General features: G+C 31.8%; 1 protein-coding gene across 1 annotated transcript in view; it reads left to right on the top strand.

The window, feature by feature from the left end:
- side-V (sidestep V) overlaps positions 1–27,640 on the top strand; it is a 330,904-nt gene that overhangs the window by 267,510 nt on the left and 35,754 nt on the right. Inside the window, exons 7-10 of the mRNA XM_073989244.1 lie at positions 11,639–11,790; positions 11,849–12,056; positions 12,155–12,285; positions 24,341–24,494. Coding sequence (XP_073845345.1) covers positions 11,639–11,790; positions 11,849–12,056; positions 12,155–12,285; positions 24,341–24,494 — 645 coding nt within the window. The remainder of the gene's footprint in view (positions 1–11,638; positions 11,791–11,848; positions 12,057–12,154; positions 12,286–24,340; positions 24,495–27,640) is intronic.

Below are 27,640 nucleotides of genomic sequence, written 5' to 3'. Positions count from 1 at the left end.
GAGAACTTTAGTGAGATACTCCACTCCCGTCTCATCCAGCTGTTTCAAAATTACCATGGAAATTCCGTCAGGGCCCAACGCTTTGGATGATTTAGCGTTCCTGATGGCATTCGCAACATCTTCCATTGTAAACTGTGGTGGTTCATCCTCGGCAGAAAGGGATCTAATGAACTCTTCTCTTCGCCCTGTCACTCTCGGGGTGTTCGACAAATTGTCGATTGAAGTAACCTCTTCGGGTCAGTCAACGTAACGTCGCCAAACGTGACTGAGGTCCTGTCATCCCTCCTTCCGGGGTTCGAGAGTGACTTAACCGTTGTCCACAATTTACTTATACCGGCGCCAATGTTGCAACTCTTCAGATGATTTAACCACATGCTCCGCTTATGTTCGCCGACCAGCCTGTTAACTTCCAGTGTCAGCTCCCTGACTCTGGGGTCGTCCGGGTTGGTTCGACGAAGCTCATCACGCTCATTTGCTAATCCCGTCACCTCTGCTGGGAAATTTGGTCTTACTTCGGGTATTTGACCAGCAGGTATATGGCGAGCGGCTGCAGCATTGATGATGTCTCGGAACGTCCTTTCCGCTACCCGAACATCAGAAGGATTGGACAATTCTCTGAAGCGGTGATTGGTGAACTCACTGAAACTCGGCCAATCAACTTTCCCATGATTGACGAATGTGCGGCGTTCAGAGGTGATCAAATCGGGTGGTCTGCTGATGGAGACAATTATGGGGAGATGGTCTGATCCAAGGGAAATGACGGGTTTGCAGGTGACGTCATTTGTCAGGTGATGGTTATGTCTGGCGAACTGTGACACGCTTCTCTAATTCTGGTAGGGGCGTCCTCATTGACCGAGCAAAACGTAGAGCTATCAATCTGCTCAGTCAGCGCTATACATTTCCGAGGGCCGAATGCCACATCTCATGATGCGCATTAAAGTACCCCAGGACCAGACGATTATGACCTTCCAAAAGCGGGCTAATGTCAGGCTTATAATCTGAGATACAGCTATTTCTCGGCAGGATGTATACGTTCAGCAACTCTATCTCATCAGTTCCATACCTGACTGCTACCCCCATACATTCCATGTACGGTTCGTTAGAGGCAGGCTCAAGCGAGATCGGTCTGTATTGAACAGACTGGTGCAAAAGGAAAGCTCATCCCCCACCTCCACATCTGGTACGTTGTAACCATCACAACGTACTGTGCTGTGATCGTTCAGCATGGTTTCCAGCACCGCCGCGATCTTGATCTTCTTCCGATTCATAAATTCTATTATTTCATCGATCTTACCACGGAGTCCATTGCAATTAAATTGCAAAAAGGATGAATTTTCCGGAATTGGAACAACAACGGCTGGTGTTAAACGCTGCTCGTGCGGCTGCTGTTGGGGGGACGTAATCTGACGACGGCTCACTGGTGGCTGTGTTCGCGCAGCATGCAGCAACATAGTCCGTAACGTAATCCCTCGCGTGGACAAGTCCAGAGCAACCCCTTAAATGCACCCACTCCTGAGATCTATTGCATCTCACCGAAGATTGGATATGGGTGAAGATGTGGATGTGACAAACAGAGCACAAATATATTGGTCCTGGGGTTTCCTCCGTCCCGGCATGGACCAAAGAATCCGGAGCAGACAATCCGGCATATGCTGCTCCCAGCACAGAAAAACGAAACAAATACAAACACGTGTACACTGAGGTGGCAGCCGCTGGTCGGAACGCTAATGTTGTGTGGTCCCGGGTCCCGGTCCCAAAAACCAAGCCTTACACACCAGTTAGTTAGTTAGTCCACGTAACATCGATCCGCTCAATAGTGCCCATGAATTAATCATCATTAATCACTCTTAAATAGTATCCTTCGAAACCTGGTCGCTTCCTTTCTTTCTCTATAGACTGATTAAAGCTGACTCAAAACTTTTTCGCTTGGCTTTCTTGATTTCACCATAGTCAAGCACTTCAATTAGTACTGAGCTTCATCATACTGGCTTTGTTATATGATCTTTTAATAGCTGTTTGATCCACCACCAAAACAGTTGGGATTTCTTTCCCGGATATATGAGTGGATAGGAGCCCTTACACTAGTCAGAGAAATTTGGGTAAGCACATCAACATATCTCCCACTGAGTGTAGACCATTGTTTTCTTACCTGCGCGAACCACTTTCAACCCCGTTAAGGACTAAAAAAAACTCTGGAAACTTCTTTTGTCACCTACAACAAGTAAGAAAGTATCAGTCAGCTCTGCTGACGGAGATACACCCTCAGCCACTGACAAAAAAACCACAAAACCAAACCAAACACTAAATTATGCCATTATCTTAGGAAGTATTGACTTACTCCGAAAAAAAAATGTACCGTTGTAATCGAGGCCGGTCGAACAACCTACTGCAAAAAGAAACAAAACGATGCGAGAGAAGCTCTTAAACTTCACTTTATCCGAATTGTGTGTGGGAGGTATCCGAAGGAGTGGACCGATATATTCCATATTCCAACCTGATACATGACTGGATGAAATAATACGATGTACAAAATTTGCAACAATCAGAAAATCTCTGCGAGAATTATCTTGCGGATTTGCCACTTTGGTTGGTGCCGTCAAGGTTTCTTGGAGCTTTTAGGCCAATATCTCAGAAAGTATGGCCTTGCGCATGAAACAAATTGTACCGTCGTAGAGGGAGCCGCAAGGAAAACTTACTGAAAAAATTTCAAAACGATCCGAGAGGAGCTCTTAAACATGACTGGATGAATTAATACGAAGTGCAAAGTCTGCACCAACGAGAAACTTCCTGCGATAATTATCTTGCGTATTTGCCATTTTGGTTGGTGCCGTCAAGGTTCCTTGGAGCTTTTAGGCCAATATCTCAGGAAGTGTGGATTTGCGCAAGAAAAAACTTATATCGTCGTAAAGGGGGCCGCAAGGACAAATTACTGAAAAAAAATTCAAAATGATCCGAGGGAAACTCTTAAACTTCACTTTATCCGAATTTTGTATGGGAGGTACCCGAAGGAATGGACCGATATAGTCCATATTCGAACCCGATCTATATCTGGAGGGAATAATACGATGTGCAAAGTTTGGACCGATTGCTCCCTTTGAGAGTTATCGTTCACACCATTTTACAGACAAATTTTGAACTTTTATGGGGGAGGTATCCGAAGGAGTGGACCGATATGGCCCATCTTCGAACTTAAACTAAGTTTGGACAAAATATTACGATACCCAAAATTTGGTTTGAATCGGTTGATCCGTTCGAGAGTTATCGGGCGCACCAGCCAGCCGGACAGACAGACAGACGGACATGACTAAATCGACTCCAAATTGTCTGAAACGAATTTCGTCCAAACATGCTTGGGGTCTAAAACCGTTATTTCGATGAGGCGTAACAAAGTGTATATTATACCCTTTCTAGTCTAAAGGCTGAGGGTATAAAAATGATGTTTCTTTTCAAAATTATAGATTTGTTATTATTGTTTTTGTTTTTTTTTTTGTACAGTCACATGTTGAGACCACTTGGCTTTACTAAGGGATTCTTTTTAACTTCTTTTTAAGGCTTAAAAAATAATTCATTTAGCTAATTGCTATGTAATTCAAGAACTATCCCATACTCCTTTACAAAGACGTAGACTGACTGCCTTCCTGACCACACAGAGTCTACTTCAACTCAATTAAAATTTGACACGCAATCATAATAAAAAGAAAACAAGCGGGAGAATAACTATTACTTCACTAAGACTTCAAATAGAAATCCATTAGGAATTTGCAATTGCAGTGGTAGAACTAACACCACTCCCCCTTCTTTCTGACTCGATTTACCACTTTAATGGTGGTAATGCTAGAGTTTATGAGGGGTTTAATATGGCCCTATACAAGAGAAATCCTTTTTTAATGTAGGGAGACCATAAAAGTAGAAGCTTTCATTTTGTAGAGTAGGGGAAAAAGTAATTGAAATGCATAACAAGTTGTTGAATTTTTTTCTTTTTTTTTAGTTTTGTTATGGCCATAAGGGTAAAATAATTATTTTTTTCTATTTAATGGAAAAAGCAAAAGCGCCGATTTGGTATTAAATTGGATTTAATGTTCTTTACATGAAAATTAAGAAGCGCCTAAAGCCTGTGTTTTATTGAAGCCTAAAAGTAGATTATATATTTTAATTTCACTTTTTGTGTAGAAGGGGTTTTTTATGGTTCTCAAGTTGTATATTGTTGCCTTTACTCCTCCTTTCATCAATCTGAGGCACTTGACTATAAACTTTAGTACTTAGTGGATAATATGCTTTAACGCGTAGCTACAATGTGCGTAAAGTTTCCTATTTCTCTCTTCATAATTTTCTTATGGGGATTATGTTTAATGAGCTTGAAAATAAGCAGGTGGTAGTAGGTGTGTGGTGAGAAAAAACATCGCCTAAACTTGAATCATAACAACATTGCTAAGCCGGGGATTGTATCTTTAAAGGAAGTAGAAATTAAAAAATTTATTTAAAAGAGATTTTAACTTAAAGGTTTTAACCTTAAAGTAGGCACTAAAAAAAAGAATGTGTGGTCATTTACTTAAAAGTTGCTTTAAATTAATTTCTTCTAATTAAATAATTATTCTGTTTCAATTTAATGTTTAAATATTAATATATTTGGCAAATTTATTGGTTGAACAGCTATTTAAGCCTAAAAGTAGGCACAAAAAATTATATATTTGCCTAAAATCAGCTTTAAAAAATGTCACTTAAATTAAAATAACTTCTTTTATTATTATTCGTTTCCCAAAAACTTTCTTAAGCCTAAACAAAAAACCCTATAATTTATTTGAACCACATTCCAAATTCCCTTATACCTTGTTGGAATGCTATTTCTATGGTTGATTTTAACTAAAAAGTGTTTGGTAATTTTATGGTTTAAAGATATATTAAATCCTTAAAGTAGGCACTACAAAAAAAGAATGTGTGGTCATTAACTTAAAAGTTGCCTTAAATTAATTTCTTCTAATTAAATAATTATTCTATTTCAATTTAATGTTTAAATATTAATATATTTGGCAAATTTATTGGTTAAACAGCTATTTAAGCCTAAAAGTAGGCACAAAAAATTGTATATTTTCCTAAAAACAGCTTTAAATAAATGTGCTTCTAATTAAATAACTATTTTTATTATTATTCGTTCCCCAAAAACTTTCTTAAGCCTAAACAAAAAAATTCCTTTTAATTTATTTGAACCACATTCCAAATTCTCTTATACCTTGTTGGAATGCTATTTCTATGGTTGGTTAGATAGTTGATTTGTCAAAGGCATTTATGCATCCAAATATAATAGAAAAAAACCCTATTCTCTCTAAGGCTTTGTGAAGTCATTTGTAAATAATTTACATTAATTGGCTTTCAAAGTAGTCGAAGCAAAAAAATAAGTCAAACAAAGGCGTTTTAGTGAAATGAAAATGCAAAAGAAACGGTGGAGATACAAGGAAAAAGGCAGAATTTAAAACGAAATAAATTTCCACATAGGAAAGCAAACCTGGGAAAAAATTTAAGATTTATACCACCCCTACATGAAATAACTACGACCTTGACTTTAACAAAAAAGATGTTGCACTTCCAAGCCTTATGCCTTTACTTTAACAGGAGCAGAGCTGTAAAACTACCTTTTTAAATAATCAACATTAAATATTGTAATTAATTTAAAACTCATTTAGCTTCCAATTTATCTTCTTCTAAATATCACAACTACACAAATGAATTTGGCAAATAAATTGTTTAATTTTTGTCCCACCTTTTGCGGCGACTTCAACCAGCAGAAAGTAAATTCGCATTCAGAAGAACATGGCGGCCTACTTTTTGGCATCAACGAATGCCAAGTGGCCAAAAAACAGAACGTGATTTAGGTTGCATTTATATTCTCCGGTGACACATAGCAGCACGACATAGAAAACTCACAAAAAAATAAAAAACAAACAAACTTAAAATGAAAACGAAGATTAATGGAATTTTTAAATGCAACAACAACAGAACGAAATAAAAGAAAACCTAGCCTACTTTTAGGATACTTTGGTAAAAAAACAGTTGTTTGTTGATGATTTGTTTAAAAATATTTTTTAAAAAAAGCTTTTAAATGTGATGAGGTTGAAATTTAAATCCACATACTATGGCTTATTTTAAAGTAGATTATTTAAATGAAAAAGCAAAACTATTTGAATGGGTAATTTGTCAATAAGCGGATTAAAAACTTTTCGCATATATTACAATTTATGGCGTTGATATTGGAAAACAGAAAGGGGTTTGATACAAGGGCTTCTTTTAAAAGAGATAAATTTTTCGATAACAAAATTGTTCTTAAAGAACTGTAATCGACTAGCTTTTTTTAAACAATTGAACTTAAAGGTATACAATATAAAATTGATCTTAAATATTTGGTCTGTTCCAGTACTGCAAGAATCTACTAATTTTTACTATTTTTTTCGATAACATAAAGGAAAAATGTTATCGTTGTAAAAAGTAGTAGCTTCTTGCAGGTTCTGGAACAGAGCAATTCTTGAAATATTTATCGAAAATTATTTTTTAATAAAATACATTTTATGAAAAACTATAGGAAGGACAACCCTAAGAACATTTATTTTTCAAAGAAACTCGACTCAAAAGTAAGGTATCAAATAGAAAAACATAATCGATAACAGTTTTTATAGGCCCCGATAATTATCATCAATAGCTTTTTTAATAAAATAAATTTTATGAAAGAAATTGGATTCAAAAATAAGGGTTTTAAAAGAAACGCATAATCGATAACAGTTTTTATAGGTCCCAAAACGATTTTTTTCTATTAAGAAAAGTAAATCAATAATGCGTTTTCTATAGACAAGTTTGTTAAAACTAGTATTCAATGAAAAAGGTCATCAATAACGAATTTTTCCTATGGAAATCTAAATCGATAACGATCTTTTCTGTAGCAACGATTATCGATAACGAAATATTCTAAAGAAAGTTTAACTTATGATGAATTTCTTACGAAAAAAAATTTGAATCTATCTATAATTTCCATAGAAAATTTAATCCATAATTTTTAATAGAAAAATAATAATTAATTAATTAATAATAATTAATTTGTCAATAAAAAACCACGACAACCACATTTTAATAGCAAATATAACCGATAATTAAGTTTTCTATAAATAACTTATTCGATAAATAATTTTTCTATAGAAAAGTTATGCGATAATTAATTTTCCCAACAAAAGTTAATCGATAATGATTTTCTTATATCGATAGTGACCTTTAATTAATTGTTCCACAAACATCCCATGCGGGGCAAGGGAGACCTTTAGAAAACATAAAATGATCGATAACGAACTTTTCGATATAAAAGTTAATCGGCAAGGAATTTTCCCATAAAGTTAAAGACATTTTCCATAGAAACGTTAATCGATTCTATAGGAAAATTAATCAATAAAGAACTTTTCTAAAGAAAAGTAAATTAGTAAGGTATTTTTCTTTTTCAAGTGTTATCGATAACGAACTTTTCTGCAGTAAAGTGGGGTACACACGATCAGTTTTGACTGTCAGTTTTGCTCAAATAATCGGTTGCATGCATTTTTGTCAGTCATCAGGGAACCACAAAATATTTTGCTGGACGTTGCTGGACAGTTTGACAGTTTTCGATATTTCCGAAAAATCGACAGTCGATAATGAACTTTTCTATATAAGAGATAAACACTAGTATTTTTTCTGTAGAAAATATGATCGATAATTAACTTTTCTTTAGAAAAAATAATCGATAATGAACTTTTGTATAAAAAAGTTAATCAATAATAAACTTTTCTATAGAAAAGTTTGTCGATAATGAAGTTTTCTATAGAAAAGTTTGTCAATAATGAAGTTTTCTATATAAAAGTATGTCGATAATGAACTTTTCTATGGAAGCGTTAATCGATAATTAACATTTCCATAGAAGAGTTAATCGATAATAACTTTCTAGAGAACATAACTTTCTATAGAAAGATAAATTTTCTATAGAAAAGATAATCGATAACGAACTTATCCATAGAAAAGTTATTCGAAAACAACATTTTCTATAAAAAAATTGTCGATAACTACATTTTCTATAGACAAGTTCTTCGATAACAACATTTGCTATAGAAAAATTGTTCGACAACAACATTTGCTAAAGAAAAATTATTCGATAACAACATTTTCTAAAGAAAAGTTGTCCCATAACAACATTTTCTATAGAAAAGTTGTTCGATAACAACATTTTCCAAAGAAAAGTTGTCCGATAAAAACATTTTCTATAGAAAAGTTTTTCGATAACAATATTTTCTATAGAAAAGTTGTTCGATAACAATATTTTCAATAAAAAAATTGCCGATAACAAAATTTTCTATAGAAAAGTTGTTCGACAAAAACATTTGCTATAAAAAAGTTGTTCGATAACAACATTTTCCAAAGAAAAGTTGTCCGATAAAAACATCTTCTATAGAAAAGTTTTTCGATAACAACATTTTCTATAGAAAGGTTGTTCGATAACAATATTTTCTTTAAAAAATTTTTTGATAACAATATTTTCTATAGAAAAGTTTTTCGATAACAAAATTGTCTATAGAAAAATTGTTCGACAACAACATTTTCTATATAAAAGTTGTTCGATAACAATATTTTCTATAGAAAATTTTTTTGATAACAATATTTTCTATAGAAAAGTTGTTCGATAACAATAGTTTCTATAGTTTCCACCCACTAAAAAACACCATTCAATATGCCTGATGATCGGTCTAACCACCCGTGAAACGTAGCATAGTGGTTGAATGTGTGGGACTTCGGTGGATTCCTAATTTTTCAATGTACCCATTAGGTCTAAATAGCTCAACTCGAAAGAGAATTAATTCAAATATCACTCTAAAAATGACCTTCGCCTTAATAAGGCAAAACAAAAAAATGATTTCAGCATGAGCCAGGCTGGGATTCGAACCTGGGACCCCAACAACCAAGTGACACGGTTGCAGGCGTCTTAGCGTTCTAAGCCACCATCAACTTGTCATTCCGATGACAAATATTGATGATCAAAATCTTCTGATACAGAAGAACAAATAAAATAAAAGGTGGAAAAAAGCTGCCTTAGTATTTGTAATAAAGCATTGAAAAATAGGGTTACCAGCCAAGTCGGACTATAGGAAAGGTTTGGAATTAAATGACTAACATTAAAATAAATAAATAATTCGAATATACAAATTTCGAATGATTTGTGATATAAATGCTAGTCTCCAAGCTTAGCCTTCGTCCACCCACTAAAAAACACCATTCAATATGCCTGATGATCGGTCTAACCACCCGTGAAACGTAGCATAGTGGTTGAATGTGTGGGACTTCGGTGGATTCCTAATTTTTCAATGTACCCATTAGGTCTAAATAGCTCAACTCGAAAGAGAATTAATTCGAAAAATTGTTCGCCAACAACATTTGCTATAGAAAAGTTGTTCGACAACAACATTTGCTATAAGAAAGTTGTCCGATAGCAACATTTTCTATAGAAAAGTTGTTCGATGACAACATTTTCTATAAAAAACTGCTTCGGTAACAACTTTTTCTATAGAAAATTTGTTCGAAAACATCATTTTCTATAGAAAGGTTGTTCGATAACGACATTTTCTGTAGAAAAGTTGTTCGATAACAGCATTTTCTATAGAAAATTTATTCGATAACAGCATTCTCTATAGAAAAGTTGTTCGATAACAGCATTTTCTAGAAAAGTTGTTCGATACCAACACTTTCAATACAAAAATTATTCGATAACAATGTTTGCTATTAAAAAGTCAATCGATTCTATTAGAAATTTGTTCGATAACAATATGTGCCAAATAAAATATTTCCTATATGAACATTTTTGTAGTCAAATTGTCTGATAACAACATATCTTATTCATAACAGGTGTCGGCAACAAGATCGGAAAATCTGTCCGATAACAAAACAAATTGTCCGATAGCAGCATTTTCTATGGAAAAGTTGTTTATTAACAACATTATAGCTGTGTTCCTTTACTTACCTGACAATGAAGAAAAAAAATGAACAAAAAACAGAAGAAAAAGGCGAACGCTGATAAAACAAAATTAAAAACTGTGAAATAAAAGAAGAATATTGAATTTTTATGTTTCTTTTTGACATTGCTAGCAGATCTACCATGTTTTCGTCCCTTTACTTTTCTGGTAAAACTGTTCATGAGAGAGCAATTTTGACAGTTTTATCTTTTTCCATTTTTACCATTAAAAAGTAAAGGAACAAAGCTTATATATCAAATAATAACAATATATAGGGAAAACTCTGCAACCGTTTTTGTCGAAAATGTCCAATAACGATAGTTTTTATGGAAAAGTAGTTCGATATATTTTCTTTAGGAGATTTTCCAATAAATACTTTTTTTCGACAACAATTTTATTTGTCGCACACAATATTATTTGTGGCCCTATGCTCCTTATAGGAGTTTAAAGAATTAAATATTATTTCTATAGAAAATTTAATGAAAAATTGTTCAATAAAATAATGCCTGTTCTACAACTTTTTATTAAGATAAAAATTCTTTCTCTGTGTTGTCGAAAAAAATAGTAAAACATAGTAGATTCTTGCAGTTCTGGAACAGACCACTTTTTTCTAAAGAAAAATTACATTTCCTTTCGATATTTTCCGATGACAACCATTTATATTTGTTTCACATACGAATTTCTTTTTTATACTTTTCCAAACCCACTCATTTAATTTGTCATTTTATTTGCATCAAAACCAAAAGCCTACCTCAGGGGGAACATAACAACTTTATGATTAGAAATATACATTTAGGATGAGCATTTTTATAGCATTGACCTAAAAACAAGGAGGCGCAATAATAAAACTACATAACTATATATGTTTGTATTAGATAAATATCTTTATTGGCCAAAGCCTAACATGTTCGGCCGACATTTGCAAATGTAATGGTCATTTGTGTCGTATAACAACGAAAAGTAATTTATTTCTTTCATTCTACAAAAACGAAAAAAAACAAAAACAAAATAAAATGAAGCAAGCAAGCAAGCTACAGAACAGAATAAATAAACATGGTTCAAAGGTTTTCAACCTGATGCCAACAACAGACGACAGAAAATGAAATGAAAATGAAACGATGACATTTAGAAGTAGCACATAGCAAATATAGATGAAATAAATAAATGAATATTCAGGTGTACAAAAGTTATTTTCATCTTGAAATGAGACAGAGAGAGAGGAAGAATTACAATTTTGCGCCCACACACATTTAAGCTTACAAACGGAAATGGCCACCCTCACCTAAGCCTACAAACGATAGAGACTAGAAATAAGAAACGTTTGTATACAAAACATTTTGAAAGATTCAAACAGATTAACACAGATTATAAGATAAGGAAGCTAGCGATGAAGAAGAAACAGTGAAAAAGAATCCAACAACTATTCTACATTTGAAATGGTAAATGCAACAAGGGAAAAAATAAGGAAAAAGTTAAGTTTTTATTACAAATGGCATGTTTCTGTGAAAGAGAGTGAGAAGAGAAGCAGGCGGCGAAGGAAAATAACAAAAGATCCATAGAAATTATTTTCTTTATAAACTGAGATGAGATATTAAAAGCAAACTTTTAAAATTCTTTTTTATTTCCATTTACAGTGCCTCCCCTAAGCCTATTGTTGCAAGGTTTAAATCATGCCTTGGTGGCAGGGACCAGAACACATGTTACCTGTACCTCAGTTGGTGCTAGACCGGCACCACAAATCATTTGGTCAAAGGGTGGTCAAATCATAAAAGGAGCTACACAATCGGTAAGCGGGGAAATAACAAGAAAATGTGACCCGAGCATGAAATAAATTTTCTTTACAGACTTCGGCTGATGGTAATAGCACCGTATCTGAATTGATTTTGATACCGGTACCTGAAGACAATGAACGTCAAGTGCAATGTTCAATTTCGTTAAATCCCCAAATGACTTCACAACATCTGCCTGAGGGTCACACCAGTGTTACCACTGTTATGGGTAATGGAAATATGGGATTATTTCTGAAGGATTCAAGGATTTTAAATGTGACACGTAAGTATTGCCTCTAAAATAAACTCTTTTCGTTGTTTCTAGGGGAGAAAATAAAGAAAAATAATATTTTATTGTTTTCTTTTTCTTTCATTTGATAGATGCTCCAATTGTCTCTTTAAGTCTGGGTGCTCCCTTGGATCCTAACAACTTGTTGAAGGGTACTGATGTCTTCCTCGATTGCGAAGTTAGAGCCAATCCAGCAATAACCAAAATTGAATGGTATCATAATGTAAGTAATTCAAAGAACACGAATTGAAAATATTTGATCGATAACAAAATTATCGACATAAGTGCAAATGACTACCAATATATTGTTTGATAACAACATTTTCTATAGAAAAACTGTCCGGCATCAATATTTTCTATAGAAAAGCTGTTCGATAACAACATTTTCTATAGAAAAGTTGTTCGATAACAACATTTTCTATAGAAAAGTTGTTCGATAAGAGCATGTTGTAAAGAAAAGTTGTTCGATAACAACATTTTCTATAGAAAAGTTGCTCGATAACATCATTTTCTATAGAAAACTTGTTCGATAACAACATTTTCTATAGAAGTTTTCTATAGAAAAGTTCGACAACATTTTCTATAAAAAATTTGTTCGATAACAACATTTTCTATAGAAAAGTTGTACTTACTTACTTAGCTGGCCCATTACAGAACATTTGTTCTATAGGCCGAACTAAGAAGAGATCTCCATTCCTCTCTATTTGTTGCTTTGCACTCTGGAATACCGCGCCTTTTCATCTCATCATCCACTTGTTTGCGCCATCTATTCCTTGGCCTGCCAATTCTGCGTGCACCGCCATGTGGCATGTATTCATACGCCTTTTTAGCGGGTTCATCATCGCTCATTCTTATGATATGGCCTAGCCAACGCAATCGCTGCATCTCGATACGTTTAACAATATTGATGTCGTTGTATAGCAGATACAGCTCGTGGTTCATGCGACGTCGATATTCACCGTCAACGCAGATTGGTCCGTAGATCTTTCGAAGAATTTTTCTCTCAAACACACCAAGCACTGCCATGTCTGCTTGCGCAAGTACCCAGGCTTCGGAGCCATACATCAGCACTGGTAGTATCAGTGTTTTGTAGAGCGTTATTTTTGTTTGACGAGATGTGGCTTTGTTTTTAAACTGCTTACTTAATCCAAAGTAGCATCTGTTGGCCAATACAATTGTTCTTTTTATTTCACAACTGATGTCGTTTGTTGTGTTGACGGAGGTGCCGAGGTAGACGAAGTCTTTTACTACCTCAATATTATAGGAACCAACTTCCACAGTCGGTCCGAGCTCAATGGACGCATTGCGCGTCGATAACAAAATTTTCTATAGAAAAGTTGTTCGATAACAACATTTTCTATAGAAAAGTTGCTCGATAACATCATTTTCTATAGAAAATTTGTTCGATAACTACATTTTCTATTAAAACATTGTTCGATAAAAACATTTTCCATAGAAAAGTTGTTCGATAACAACATTTTCTATAGAAATGTTGCTCGATAACATCATTTTCTATAGAAAATTTGTTCGATAACTACATTTTCTATTAAAAAATTGTTCGATAAAAACATTTTCCATAGAAAAGTTCTTCGATAACAACATTTTCAATAAAAATTTTGTTTTATAACAAAATTTTCTTTAGAAAAGTTGTTTAATAACAACATTTTCTATAGAAACGTTGTTCGATAACAACATTTTCTATAGGAGTTTTCTATAGAAAAGTTCGACAACAATATTTTCTATAGAAAAGTTCGACAACAACATTTTCTATAGAAAAGTTGTTCGATAACAACATTCTCTATAGAAGTTTTCTATAGAAATTTTCGACAACAACATTTTCTATAGAAAATTTGTTCGATAACAAAATTTTCTATAGAAAAGTTGTTCGATAACAACATCTTCTATAGAAAAGTTGTTCGATAACAACATTTTCTATAGAAAATTTGTTGGATAACAACATTTTCTATAGGAAAGTTGTTCGATAACAACATTTTCTATAGAAAAGTTGTTCGATAACAACATTTTCTATAGAATAGTTGTTCGATAACAACATTTTCTATAGAAAAGTTGTTCGATAACAACATTTTCTATAGAAAACTTGTTCGATAACAAAATTTTCAAGAGAATAGTTGTTCGATAACAACGTTTTCTGTATAAAAGTTCGATAACAAGAAAAGATGTCCAATAACAAAATTTTTTATGGAAAAATTTTTCGATAATAATATTTTCTATAGAAAAGTTATTCGAAAACAACATTTTCTATAGAAAAGTTGTTCGATAACAATTTTTTTTATAAAAAAAAAATCGATACCAAACATTGGAAAAGCAGTTCGAGCAACACCTGTTATATTGTAAGGTTGACATTTTGTATAGAAAAGTTGTTCGATAACAAAATTGTTAGAGAAAACACAATTTCTGTCACAAAGTTGTTCGATAACAACATTTTCTCTAGAAAAGTTGTTCGATAACTACATTTTCTATAGAAAAGTTGTTCGATGACACCATTTGCTCTAGACAAGTTGTTCGATACCAAAATTTTCCATGGAAAAGTTGTCCGATAACAACATTTGCCATAGAAAAAGTTTTTCGATAACAACATTTTCTATAGTAAAGTTGTTCGATAACAACATTTTATATTGAAAAGTTGTTCGATAACAACATTTACTATAGAAAAGTTCTTCGATAACAAAATATTTTATTCGATAAAAACATTTTCGATAGAAAAGTTGTTCGATAACAACATTTTCCATATAAAAGCTTTTCAGTAACAACCTTTTCCATAGAAAAGCTTTTTGGTAACAATATTTTCTATGGAAACCTTGTTCGATAATAACATTTTCCATATAAAACTAACTCGATAATAAAATTTTCTATATAAAACTGGTAAGAAAGTTATTCGATAACAACCTTTTCTATAGTAAAAATTGTTCGATAACAACATTTTCTATAGAAAAGTTGTTCGATAACAATTTTTGTTGTAGAAAATTTGTCACATAACAACACTTTCTATAGAAAAGATTTCCGATAGCAACATTTTTAATTGAAAAGTTGTCCGGTTACAACATTTTCTACAGAAAGGTGGTCCGACAAAAACATTTTCATTGGAAATTCTTCCGATTACAACGACTTTCTAAAGAAACTTTGTGCAATTGCAACATTTCAAAAGTAATATTTTGCTTCCTTCCTTTTCGTTAGGTTTCCTAGAGCAACACTCACCGACAATTGGAGCAAAAACTTTTAACATTTTTTGCCTCAAGTGTTCCGACCAAATTATGTTCCACAACTTAAGCCAAAACTCGACATAAAAGCCGCTCATTAAATTCGCCTAAAATAAACAAAACAAAACCGAAAGAAAAAAACAAAACAAAGCTTAAAAACAAAAGCATTTATAATAACTAGACAGCTGTAAACCTTACAACAATATGCGGTTCCTAATATTCTTCGACATTCCTTTCCTCTGTTCTGCTTCTTCTTCTTCTTCTTCTTCTTATCCGTCATTGTTGCTTAATCGTCTTGCAATGCTTTACATTAACATTGTTGTTATTTAAAAGGCTTAAAACTCAAGTTCTTGTTATATTTTTATTTTATGTTTCTTGTTGTTTCTGTTGTTGGTTTTGTTTTTTTTTGTCAAGTTTATGTTTATTTACCAACAACTTAAAGTTTCTCTCATTCCTTGTTAAATAATAAATGTTTTATAACTCCATTGTTAATGCCATTTAGAGTGTATACGAGACGAGACTTTAGCAACACCATTACCAACGTTACCACCAGTTCCAAGCATAATTTCTGTATGAGCATCCAAGAAGCATTTAAAATAGAGTAGCCCATTAAGAACCACCCTAGCTGCCTAACCTACCAATGTATGACTGACTGGCTGTCTGCTAACACTTTAACAAACCCACTCTACCTACACTGGCATGTGGCGGGTTTGTTATTTATTAAAGTATCACTTGAGACATAAAATCACAGAGGGGTTTGTTGTGTTGGTGTTTTTGTTGCTGTTGTTGTAAAAAGGGAAGGGTTTTGGTTTCATTTTTTGTGCCTTCTATAATTATGTGCTTGGTTCCTGTATATTTAATTTGCTCTTTAACTGTATAATTTCAAAACAGAAAGGGGATATCCTTTGGATATAATATAGGGAAAGGTGGAAAGCAAAGAAGCCTAAGTTTACAAAAAATTTACTTTCTAGATAACAACAAGTTGAACATTTGTTCGGTAACAATATTTTGTTATAGAAAAGTTGTTCGATATCATCATTTATTATAGAAAAGTTATTCGATAATAACATTCACTATATAAAAGTTATTCGATAATAACATTCTCTATAGAAAAGTGGTTCGATAACAATATTTTTGATAGAAAAGTTAATCGATAACAACATTTTCTATAGAAAAGTTGTTCGATAACAACATTTTCTATATAAAAGTTGTTCGATAACAACATTTTCTATAGAAAAGGTATACGATAACAACATTTTTAATAGAAAAGTTGTTCGATAACAACATTTTCTATAAAAAAGTTGTTCGATAACAACATTTTCTATAGAAAAGTTGTTCGATAGCAGCATTTTCTATAGAAAAGTTGTTTGATGACAACATTTTCTATAGAAAATAACAACATTTTCTATAGAAATGTTGTTCGATAATAACATTTTCTATAGAAAAGTTGTTCGATAAAAACATTTTCTATAGAAAAGTTGTTCGATAACAACATTTTCTATAGAAAATTTGTTCGAAAACAACATTTTCTATAGAAAAGTTGTTCGAAAACAACATTTTCTATAGAAAAGTTGTTCGAAAACAACCTTTTCTATAGAAAAGTTGTTCGATAACAACATTTTCTATAGAAAAAAAAGTTCAACAACAACATGTTCTATAGGAAAGTTGTTCTATAACAAAATTGTTTATAGAAAAGTTGTTCGATAAAAAAATTTCTAGAGAAATGTTGTTCAATAACAACATTTTGTTGTTCAATAACAAATTTCCTATAGAAAAGTTGTTCGATAACAACATTTTCTATAGAAAAGTTGTTCGATAACAAAATTGTCTATAGAAAAAATGTTCGATAACAAAATTGTCTATAGAAAATATGTTCGATAACAACATTTTCTATAAAAAAGTTGTTCGATAACAACATTTTCTATAGAAAAGTTGTTCGATAACAGCATTTTCTATAGAAAAGTTGTTTGATGACAACATTTTCTATAGAAAATAACAACATTTTCTATAGAAATGTTGTTCGATAATAACATTTTCTATAGAAAAGTTGTTCGATAAAAACATTTTCTATAGAAAAGTTGTTCGATAACAACATTTTCTATAGAAAAGTTGTTCGATAACAACATTTTCTATACAAAAGTTGTTCGATAACAACAGTTTCTATAGAAAATTTGTTCGATAACAACATTAGAAACATATTTTGATAGCTATATTTTCTTTAGAAGATTTGATTGATAACAAAATTTGTATAGTAAATTTGATCGATTACAAAGTTGTCTATACAAAAGATTTCCGATAACAACTTTTTCTATAAAAAAAGTAACAGCTTTTTCCATGAAAGTTCGTCCGATCACAACCTTTTCTATAAAAAGTTGTCCGATAACAACTTCTTTTAAAAAAATAAATTTTCTATAGAAAGTTTTCCGACAACATATTTTTCTATTGAAAAGTTGACCGATAACAACTTTTGCAATAGAAAAGTTGTCCGATAACAACTTTTTGTATAGAAAATTGTCCGATAACAGTTTTTTCTATAGAAAAGTTTTCTGATAGCAACCTTTTCTATAGATAAGTTGTCCGATAACAACCTTTTCTATAGAAAAGTTGTCCGATAACAACCTTTTCTATAGAAAAGTTGTCCGATAACAACCTTTTCTATAGAAAAGTTGTCCGATAACAACCTTTTCTATAGAAAAATTTGTTCGATAATAACCCGTTCTATAGAAAAGTTGTCCGATAACAGCCCTTTCTATAGCAAAGTTGTCCGATAACAACCTTTTCTATAGAAAAGTTGTCTGATAACAACTCTTTCCATAGAAAAGTTGTCCAATAACAACTTTTCGTATAGAAAAGTTGTCCGATAACAACTTTTTCTATAGAAGAGTTGTTCGATAACAACTTTTTATATAGAAAAGTTGTTCGATAACAATTTTTTCTATAGAATGTTGTCCGATAACAACTTTTTCTATAGAAAAGTTATCCGATAACTACTTTTCCTATAGAAGAGTTGTCCGATAACTAATTTTTCTATAGAAGAGTTGTTCGATAACAACCCTTTCTATAAAATTGTCCGATAACAGCCCTTTCTATAGAAAAGTTGTTCGATAACAACATTTTCTATAGAAAAGTTGTTCGATAACAACATTTTCTATAGAAAAGTTGTTCGATAACAACATTTTCTATAGAAAAGTTGTTCGATAACAACATTTTCTATAGAAAAGTTGTCCGATAACAACGTTTTCTATAGAAAAGATGTCCGATAACAACCTTTTCTATAGAAAAGTTGTCCTATAACAACCTTTTCTATAGAAATATTGCCAGATAACAACCCTTTCTACAGTTTTCTGTCGAATTACTTTTCTCTAGAAAACGTTGTTATCGAACTTTTTCTATAGCAAAGTTGTCCGATAACAATATTTTATGTAGAAACGTTGTTGGATTACAAAATTTTTTTCTATCCAAAATCTGTCCGATAATAACATTTTCTACAGAGAAGTTGTCCAATAACATATTTTTTCTGTAGAAATCTTGTCCGATACATTAATTTTTCTCTTTAAAATGTTTCTAAAAACACAAGTTTTTATAGAAAATTGCTTTGAAGTAGCAGTGTGTCAATGACAACAGTTTATTTTTATAGCATACTTTTAGGCTTCTTCTGCAAATATGGTTATTTCACCATGAGTTTTTTTCTTTTACATCTTCAGTAATGATGTCATAACTAAAGCCTCATTGATTTTTATCCTCACAGCTTAAGTTGATGGCTGAAACTATTTAAAAGAAATAACTTTTTTAACTATCAGCACATTTTTTTTTGTTCAAATTTATTTATGGCTATTAATTTTTAAAGTTATTACTTCACGAGTATAGCTTCTCCATCTACTGATTAGCATTGTTAAACGCAAAACCATGGAGAGATTGAGTTTAAAGTGTCGTCTTTTTTCATGACTATCTTTCTTCTTCTGTCATTCTGCCTCTCTCTCTCACTTTCTATGTATGTTTCCGTTTAGTCTTGCTTCAATTGCTTTTTATGCAACGATTACTTCTACACAATTTATTGTCAATGTTATGTCGTGGCATATGCTGCTGCTTCTTCTGCTATATGCAACGAACGATGATATTAGTAGTTGTTGTAGGCTTAAGCGGATCACTACACTTGTTTGGCAAATAACTGATTTCACAATTTTGTTTGTTGTTGTTGCTACAAAAATGGCCATAGAACTGTGATAAGAATGCTTAGCTAACATTTTAGAAAGAGAGTTGAAACAGTGCATGCATTTGCTTTTCGCTATATGTGTCAACATTGAAAGTATGATGAATGGTATCCTCCAATATAGGCCGGAAATGCGAGTGACTTTGTGTGTGTGTCGCTATCTGTTGCCTTAGCCTTTCTAGTGGTTACCATTAGAGAGGGTATGTCACACTTTGAAATGGTTTTCAATGCTTTACAACGACCATTACATGCTACAACTACAAACACCACACACAAATACTTGTCTGTGTGACCTATGCATATATTGGCATAAATATGCCGTAAACACTTCTAAACAATTTACCCATAAAGCTTAGCAGTCGTAAACATATATTTTCAATAGACTGTTGGAAAGAGAGAGAAGTGAAAAAATTCTTAAAATTGCTATTGTTGCTATTTTTTAGTTGCCTCCTGCTTCTGTCACATTGTGATGCGTAACGCTGTAGAAGTTGTCTTTCCAGTATTTTTGTTTTATACCATTGAATTGTTTTTTTATTTAGATGCCACTTTGTTATTGCATGTCTGTGCGTATGTGTGAGTTTTACAGACAATAAATATGCAATGACATTTGCAGCTCAAAAACATGCCATCTCATCCATCCTTTTAGTTTTCTAAACGAAAGCAGCACGCCATTACAGGGGGTCCTTATCAAGGATGATTGTTTGGAAAACAACAATAAGCGACTGCTCTGTGTGTTGATACTTTAGTGCCAAGGAAAGAAATTAAAAAAAATACACTCACACACAACAACAACAAAAGTATTTAACAAGTGAACTTCATAGACTGGAAAATAGGGTTTAGTTCAATGCTGCGTAAAATAATGACAGAGATGGCCACAAAATGACACAGACATCTTAAAATAAAGGTTGGAAACCTATATAACAACGTTTTCCATACAAACATTTATCGATAAAAAATTTTCTATAGAAAAGTTGCTCGATGACAAAATAGTCGATAGAAAAATTGTTCGATAACAACATTTTCGAAAGAAAATTTGTTTGATAACAACATTTTCAATGGAAAATTGTCGAACATTTTCGATAGGAAAGTTGTTCGATAACAACACTTTCCATAAAAAAGCTGTTCGTTAACAACATTTTCTGTAGAGAAGTTCATCGATAATAAAATCTTCTGCAGAAAATTTGTTTGATAACAACATTTTCTGTAGCAAAGTTATTCGATAACAAAATTTTTTATAGAAAAGTTGTTCGATAACAACATATCCTATAGAAAAGTTGTTCGATAACAATATTTACTATAGAAAAGTTGTTCGATAACAGCATTTTCTATAGAAAAGTTGTTCGATAAAAACATTTTCTATATAAAAGTTATTCGATAACATTTCCTATAGAAATGGTGTTCGATAACAACATTTTCTACAGAAAAGTTGTTCGACAACAATATTTTCTATAACAAAGTTGTTCGATAACAACATTTCCTATAGAAAAGGTCTTCGATAACAACATTTTCTACAGAAAAGTTCTTCGATAACAACATTTTCTATAGTATAGCTGTGCGGTAACTACATTTACTATAGAAATGTTGTTTGATAACAACATTTTCTATAACAAAGTTGTTTGGTAACAATATTTTCTATAGAAAAGATGTTCTATAACAACATTTTCCATAGAAAAGTTTCTCGACAGCAACGTTTACTGTAGAAAAGTTGTGCGACAACAATATTTTCTATAGAAAATCTATTCGATAACAACTCTTTTTATAGAAAGTTGTATAATAAAAACCATTTCCAAAGAAAAGTTGACCGATAACAACATTTTCTATGGAAAAACTGTTCGATAACAGCATATTTGAATAACAAGTTCGATAACAACATTTTCCATAGTATAGCTGTGCGGTAACAACATTTCCTATAGACAAATTATTTGATAACATCTTCCATAGAAAAGTTGTTTGATAATAATATTTTCTATAAAAAAAAGTTGTTCGATAACAACATTTTCTATAGAAAAGTTGTCCGACAACAATATTTTCTATGGAAATGTGGTCCGATAACAAAAATTTTTGTAGAAAAGTTGTCCGATATCAATATTTGCTATAGAAAAGATGTCCGATAACAACACTTTCTACAGAAAAGTTTTTCGATAACAATATTCTTTATAGGAAATTTGTTCAATAACAGTGTTTTCTATAGAAAAGTTGTACGATAACAACATTTTCTATAGAAAAGGTATTCGATAACAAAATTTTCTGTTTTTCGATAACAACATTTTCTTTTGAAATGTCGTTCGATAGCATTCAAAAGTTGTCCGGTAACAGAATTTTCTTTAGAAAAGTTGCCCGAAACTTTGCTACAACAAACGTATCGGATAACAATATTTTTTCGATAGAAAAGATGGTCGATAACACCATTTTCTATTCAAAATTTGTCCGATAACAGACAAAGGAGAAAAGGTATTCGATAACTGTAGAAAATTTGATCGATAACAAACATTTTTTATAAAAACGTTGTTCGATAACAACATTTTTTTTTGAAAATGCATTCGATATCAACAGTTTCTATTCAAAAGTTTTCCGATAAAAAAAGTTTCTTTAGAAAAATTGTCCGACACCAGAACATTCTATAGACAACTTATCGGAAAACAAAATTTTCGATGGAAAAGTTTGTCGATAACACCACTTTCTATTCCAAAATTATCCGATAACAGAACAGACAAAGGAGAAAAAAAGTATTCGATAACTGTAGAAAAGTTGATCGATAACAAACTTTTTTTATAAAAACGTTGTTCGATAACAACATTTGTTTTTGAAAATGCATTCGGTATCAACCGTTTCGATTCAAATGTTTTCCGATAAAAAAAAGTTTCTTTAGAAAAATTGTCCGACTCCAGAACATTCAATAGACAACTTATCGGAAAACAACATTTTCGATGGAAAAGTTTGTCGATAACACCACTTTCTATTCCAAAATTATCCGATAACAGTGTTTTCTACAGTAAATTTCCCGATAACAGAATTTTCCACATTAAATTTTCCCGATAACAAAATTTTTTTAAGGAAAAGTCGTCCGATAACAACATTTTCTATAGAAAGTGTGTGCTGTAACACATATTTCGAACTTTTCTAGAGAGAGTGCGTCCAATAACATACTTTTTCTATAGAAAATGTGTCCGAAAATCATTATCAATAGAAAATGTGTCCGATAACACATATTTCTATAGAAAATGTGTCCGATAACACATTTTTCTATAGAAAATGTGTCCGATACCACACTTTTCTATAGAAAATTTCTCGATAACACACTTTTCTATAGAAAATGTGTCCGGTAACACACTTTTCTATAGAAAATGTGTCCGATAACAACTTTTCTATAGAAAATGTGTCCGATAACACACTTTTCTATAGAAAATGTGTCCGATAACACACTTTTCTATAGAAAATGTGTCCGATAACACACTTATCTAGAGAAAATGTCTCGATAACACACTTTTCTATGGAAAATTTGTCCGATAACACATTCTTCTATAGAAAATGTGTCGATAACACACTTTTCTATAGAAAATGTGTCCGATAACACACTTTTCTATAGAAAGTGTGTCCGATAGCACACTTATCTATAGAAAATGTCTCGATAACACACTTTTCTATAGAAAATGTGTCCGATAACAAATTTTTCTATAGAAAATGTGTCGATAACACACTTTTCTATAGAAAATGTGTCCGATAACACACTTATCTATAGAAAATGTCTCGATAACACACTTTTCTATAGAAAATGTGTCCGGTAACACAATTTTCTATAGGAAATGTGTCCAATAACACACTTTTCTATAGAAAATGTGTCCGATTAATAACAACAATTCCTATAAAATATTGTTGAAAAATAGTTTCTCCCGTGCCTTACATTGCTCTCCCCAGCCAAGAGAAAGTACTTAACCATGACTACTATTACATGCTGTGCTGCTCTTGTAGCTGTTGTTCCTCTTATGGTTGTTGTTTTTGTTGCTTATGATGTTGTTTTGTGACAGTATCACTGGTTAAAGTGGCTTATGCCTGTTATGTCATTCCGACCAAATGCAATGTTAAGCTTAAATGTGTAGAAAAGAAGGCTTGAGTTGTCTCTAACGTCGTCGTCGTCTTCATCGTCATCATGATTGTCGTTGTTGTGGTACATATCAACTAATAACAATAAAACAAAAAAGCTTAGTTTGTAGTATTTTTTTCCAACTTTTCGCTGACAAGACTATTTCAAAGTACAGAGACCAAGGCAAGGGTTAAATCCTATGACTCTATGAGATGTTGGCATTATTTCCTGCTTCTTTGAGACATAGTAGTAGAGGAAACTTGGAAATTGTTGTTGTCTTCTGCCTCATATATACGTTGTATAAATCAAATTTATGATACAATTAAATGCTTTGTAGGTAAGCCTAAAAGATATGCAATGTTGGTTTTCAATTAAATGTGGCATAAGCCTTTGAGTTAGCAATTCAATTGCTTTTGTTTAATGGACGAGGAAGGGGCGGAGAATATGGAAATACTGTTTGGATGAAAGACTTGGGTATTTAAATTGCTAATATAAATTATAAATAAATATCGACATGTAATACCATAAAATATAGCCTAAAAGTCTGCACTACATTCATAGCGTTGAATTTACGATAGAGTGTACACAAAACAGTGATGTCACTCCTTTGGTGTATACATTTCTCAGAGAAATTTTCAAATCAGTTTTTATTAAAGACCATTTTACATAATATTTTTCCTAAAAGTATGCTTTACATTGCATTAATTTTTAACTGACAGTGTTACAATATTAACATTACAAATTTATTAATTATTTTTTTTATTTTCAGGATAAACAACTACACTCCTCACGTGGTATTATTATTTCGAATCAAACCCTCGTCCTTCAGGCCATTTCAAAAGCATCTCATGGTCAATATTTTTGCCGGGCCACTAATATACAAGGCAGTGTTTCCAGTAATGAAGTATATTTAGATGTAAAATGTAAGTAAATATTTGAAGTAATTATGAAGCCTATATTTATAAACAAGGAAACCAAAATCCATAATCAGCATGGGGTTTGTATACGCCTTTGAACTGTGGTTCATCGGTTTAAGTCTTTAAATATCAACCTCAAACTTGTCTAGTTGCTTTCTATAAACCTAATATACCCATACCTTTGTGCCCATTAATCCACACAATACCCATAGAGGACAGAACAAGGTGTCTTCTTTATACAAAGGCAATTATATTTACATAGGCACGTGCAAACGTATTCACACACATGTACTATGGGTAAAAGTTGTATATGAGCATTGTATTAAATTTCACATATTTATCTCTTCCCCGTCATCTTCTTCTACTCTTCATAAAGTTTCAATAGTTTTTGATTAGGACTACTGGGGCTTTTGTTTCCATTATTTTGCCCTCCCACCTTTTCGAATATTCTTTTCATGGAAAAGAATTCAAAAGCAAACTATGAAACATTGTAAATATTGTGAAATAATTTCAATATGTGAACAATTTCTAATTTTCTTAGACTCCTCCTCTCTTTTCGTAGATTTCATCATCCCTTTTTTATAGTTTCCTGTCTTGTTGTCTATTCAATAGATGAATACCTGAGTGAAACAATAGCTGTGTTATAGACATCTGGGGGAAGAAATATGAATAGATGTTTTGATATACAAGAGTTCAAGTGTCATGGAAAATATTTTTCTTGTAAAGGAAAACCATAAGTTTTTTGTTTCGTTTTTTTTGTGAGGAGGTGTTGAAGAGGTGGTTGAGGAGATAAGGACAAGTTTTAGAAGAACTTTAATTTAAGGTAAAGCTTAAAAATATTGAATATAAGATTTTGTAAGACTTTTAAAAGTGCACGATAACGAGAAAAAATAATCGATAACACTAGACAATGTGTTCGATAGCAATATTTAGTATCGAAAGTGGGCAGTAGAATGTGTGAACGATCGATAGCAATAATGTTTTTTATAGAAATTAATCGATAACAACATTTCCTATAGAAAAGTTGTTCGATAACATCATTTTCTAAAGAAAAGTTGTTCAATAACAACATTTTCTAAAGAAAAGTTGTTCGATAACAACATTTTCTATACAAAAGTTTTTCAATAAAAAAATGTTCTATAAAAAAGTTGGTCGATAAACCCTTTTTCTATGGAAAAGTTGATCGATAACAATTCTTCTATTAAAAGTGGTTCGATAATAACATATTCTATAGAAAAGTGGCTCGATAATAACATATTCTATAGAAAAGTGGTTCGATAATAATATTTTCTATATTAAACATGTTCGATAACTTAAATTAAAAAAAAAGTTGTTCGATAACACCATTTTCTACAGAAAAGTTGTTGGATAACCACATTCTCTATAACAAAGTTGTTCGATAACAACAATTTCTATAGAAAAGTTGTCCGATCACAACATTTTTCATAGAAAAGTTTTCCGATAACAAAATTTTGCATAGAAAAGTTGTTTGATAACATTTTCTATCGAAAAGTTGTTCGATAACAACATTTTCTAACGAAAAGTTGTTCGATAACAACATTTTCTTTAGAAAAGTTGTTCGATAACAGCTTTTTTATAGAAAAGTTGTCCGATAACAAATTTTTCTATAGAAAAGTTGTCCGATAAAAACATTTTTCATAGAATAGTTGTCCGATAACAATATTTTCCATAGAAAATTTGTTCGATAACAACATTTTCTATAGAAAAGTTGTTCGATAACAATATTTTCTATAAAAAAGTTGTTCGATAACAACATTTTCTTTAGAAAAGTTGTTCGATAACAACATTTTCTTTAGAAAAGTTGTTCGATAATAGCTTTTTTATAGAAAAGTTGTCCGATAAAAACATTTTTCATAGAATAGTTGTCCGATAACAATATTTTCCATAGAAAATTTGTTCGATAACAACATTTTCTATAGAAAAGTTGATCGATAACAATATTTCTATAAAAAGTGGTTCGATAATAACATATTCTATAGAAAAGTGGTTCGATAATAATATTTTCTATATAAAACATGTTCGATAACTTAATTTAAAAAAAAAGGTTGTTCGATAACAACATTTTCTACAGAAAAGTTATTGGATAACAACATTCTCTATAACAAAGTTGTTCGATAACAACAATTTCTACAGAAAAGTTGTCCGATAACAACATTTTTCATAGAAACGTTGTCCGATCACAAATTTTTCATAGAAAAGTTTTCCGATAACAAAATTTTTCATAGAAAAGTTGTTCGATAACATTTTCTAACGAAAAGTTGTTCGATAACAACATTTTCTTTAGAAAAGTTGTTCGATAACAGCTTTTTTATAGAAAAGTTGTCCGATAAAAACATTTTCCATAGACAAGTTGTTTGATAACAACTTTTTTTATAAAAAAATTGTCCGATAACAACTTTTTCTATAGAAAAGTTGTCCGATAACAACTTTTACTATAGAAAAGTTGTTCGACAACAACGTTTTTTATATAAAAGTTGTACGATAACTACTTTTTTATAGAAAAGTTGTCCGATAACAACTTTTTCGATAGAAAAGTTGTTCGATAAAAACATCTTCCATTGGAAACTTGCCCGATAACAACATTTGCCATAAAAAAGTTGTCCCATAACAATTTCCTTAGGAAATTGTACGATGACAATATTTTTTATAACATTATAACATTTTCTATAGAAAATTTTTCTCAAAACAAAACTTTTTATAGGAATGTTGTCCGAGAACAATATTTTTGTATAGAAAAGTTGTCCGGTAATTACATTTACTATAGAAAAGTTATTCGATAACAAAGTTTTCTAAAGAAAAATGGTTCGATAACAAGATTTTTTGCAGAAAAATTCTCCGATAACAATATGATCTATAGAATATTTGTTCGATAATTAAATTTTCTATAGAAAAGTGTTCGATAACAAATTTTTCTAAAGAAAAATTGTTCGATAACAACATTATCTATAGAAAAGTTGTTCGATAACAACATTTGCGCTTGGAAATGGGTTCAATAAGCTGCCTTGTCCTTTTTGTCTTTGAATTGTTCAAAGGAGTCCAGAAAATGTCTCCAAATGACCTCCCACCTCTCTCTCTCTCTTTCCAATTTTCTCACTACAGTTTCCACATTACCACCTCCCTGCCATTATTTA

Source organism: Musca autumnalis, unplaced genomic scaffold (genome assembly GCF_047663935.1).
Source record: "Musca autumnalis isolate F117 unplaced genomic scaffold, ASM4766393v1 scaffold_5, whole genome shotgun sequence".
NCBI classification, from domain to species: domain Eukaryota; kingdom Metazoa; phylum Arthropoda; class Insecta; order Diptera; family Muscidae; genus Musca; species Musca autumnalis.
The sequence above is the reverse complement of the archived record's forward strand: the minus strand, read 5'-3'. Positions and strand labels throughout refer to the sequence as shown.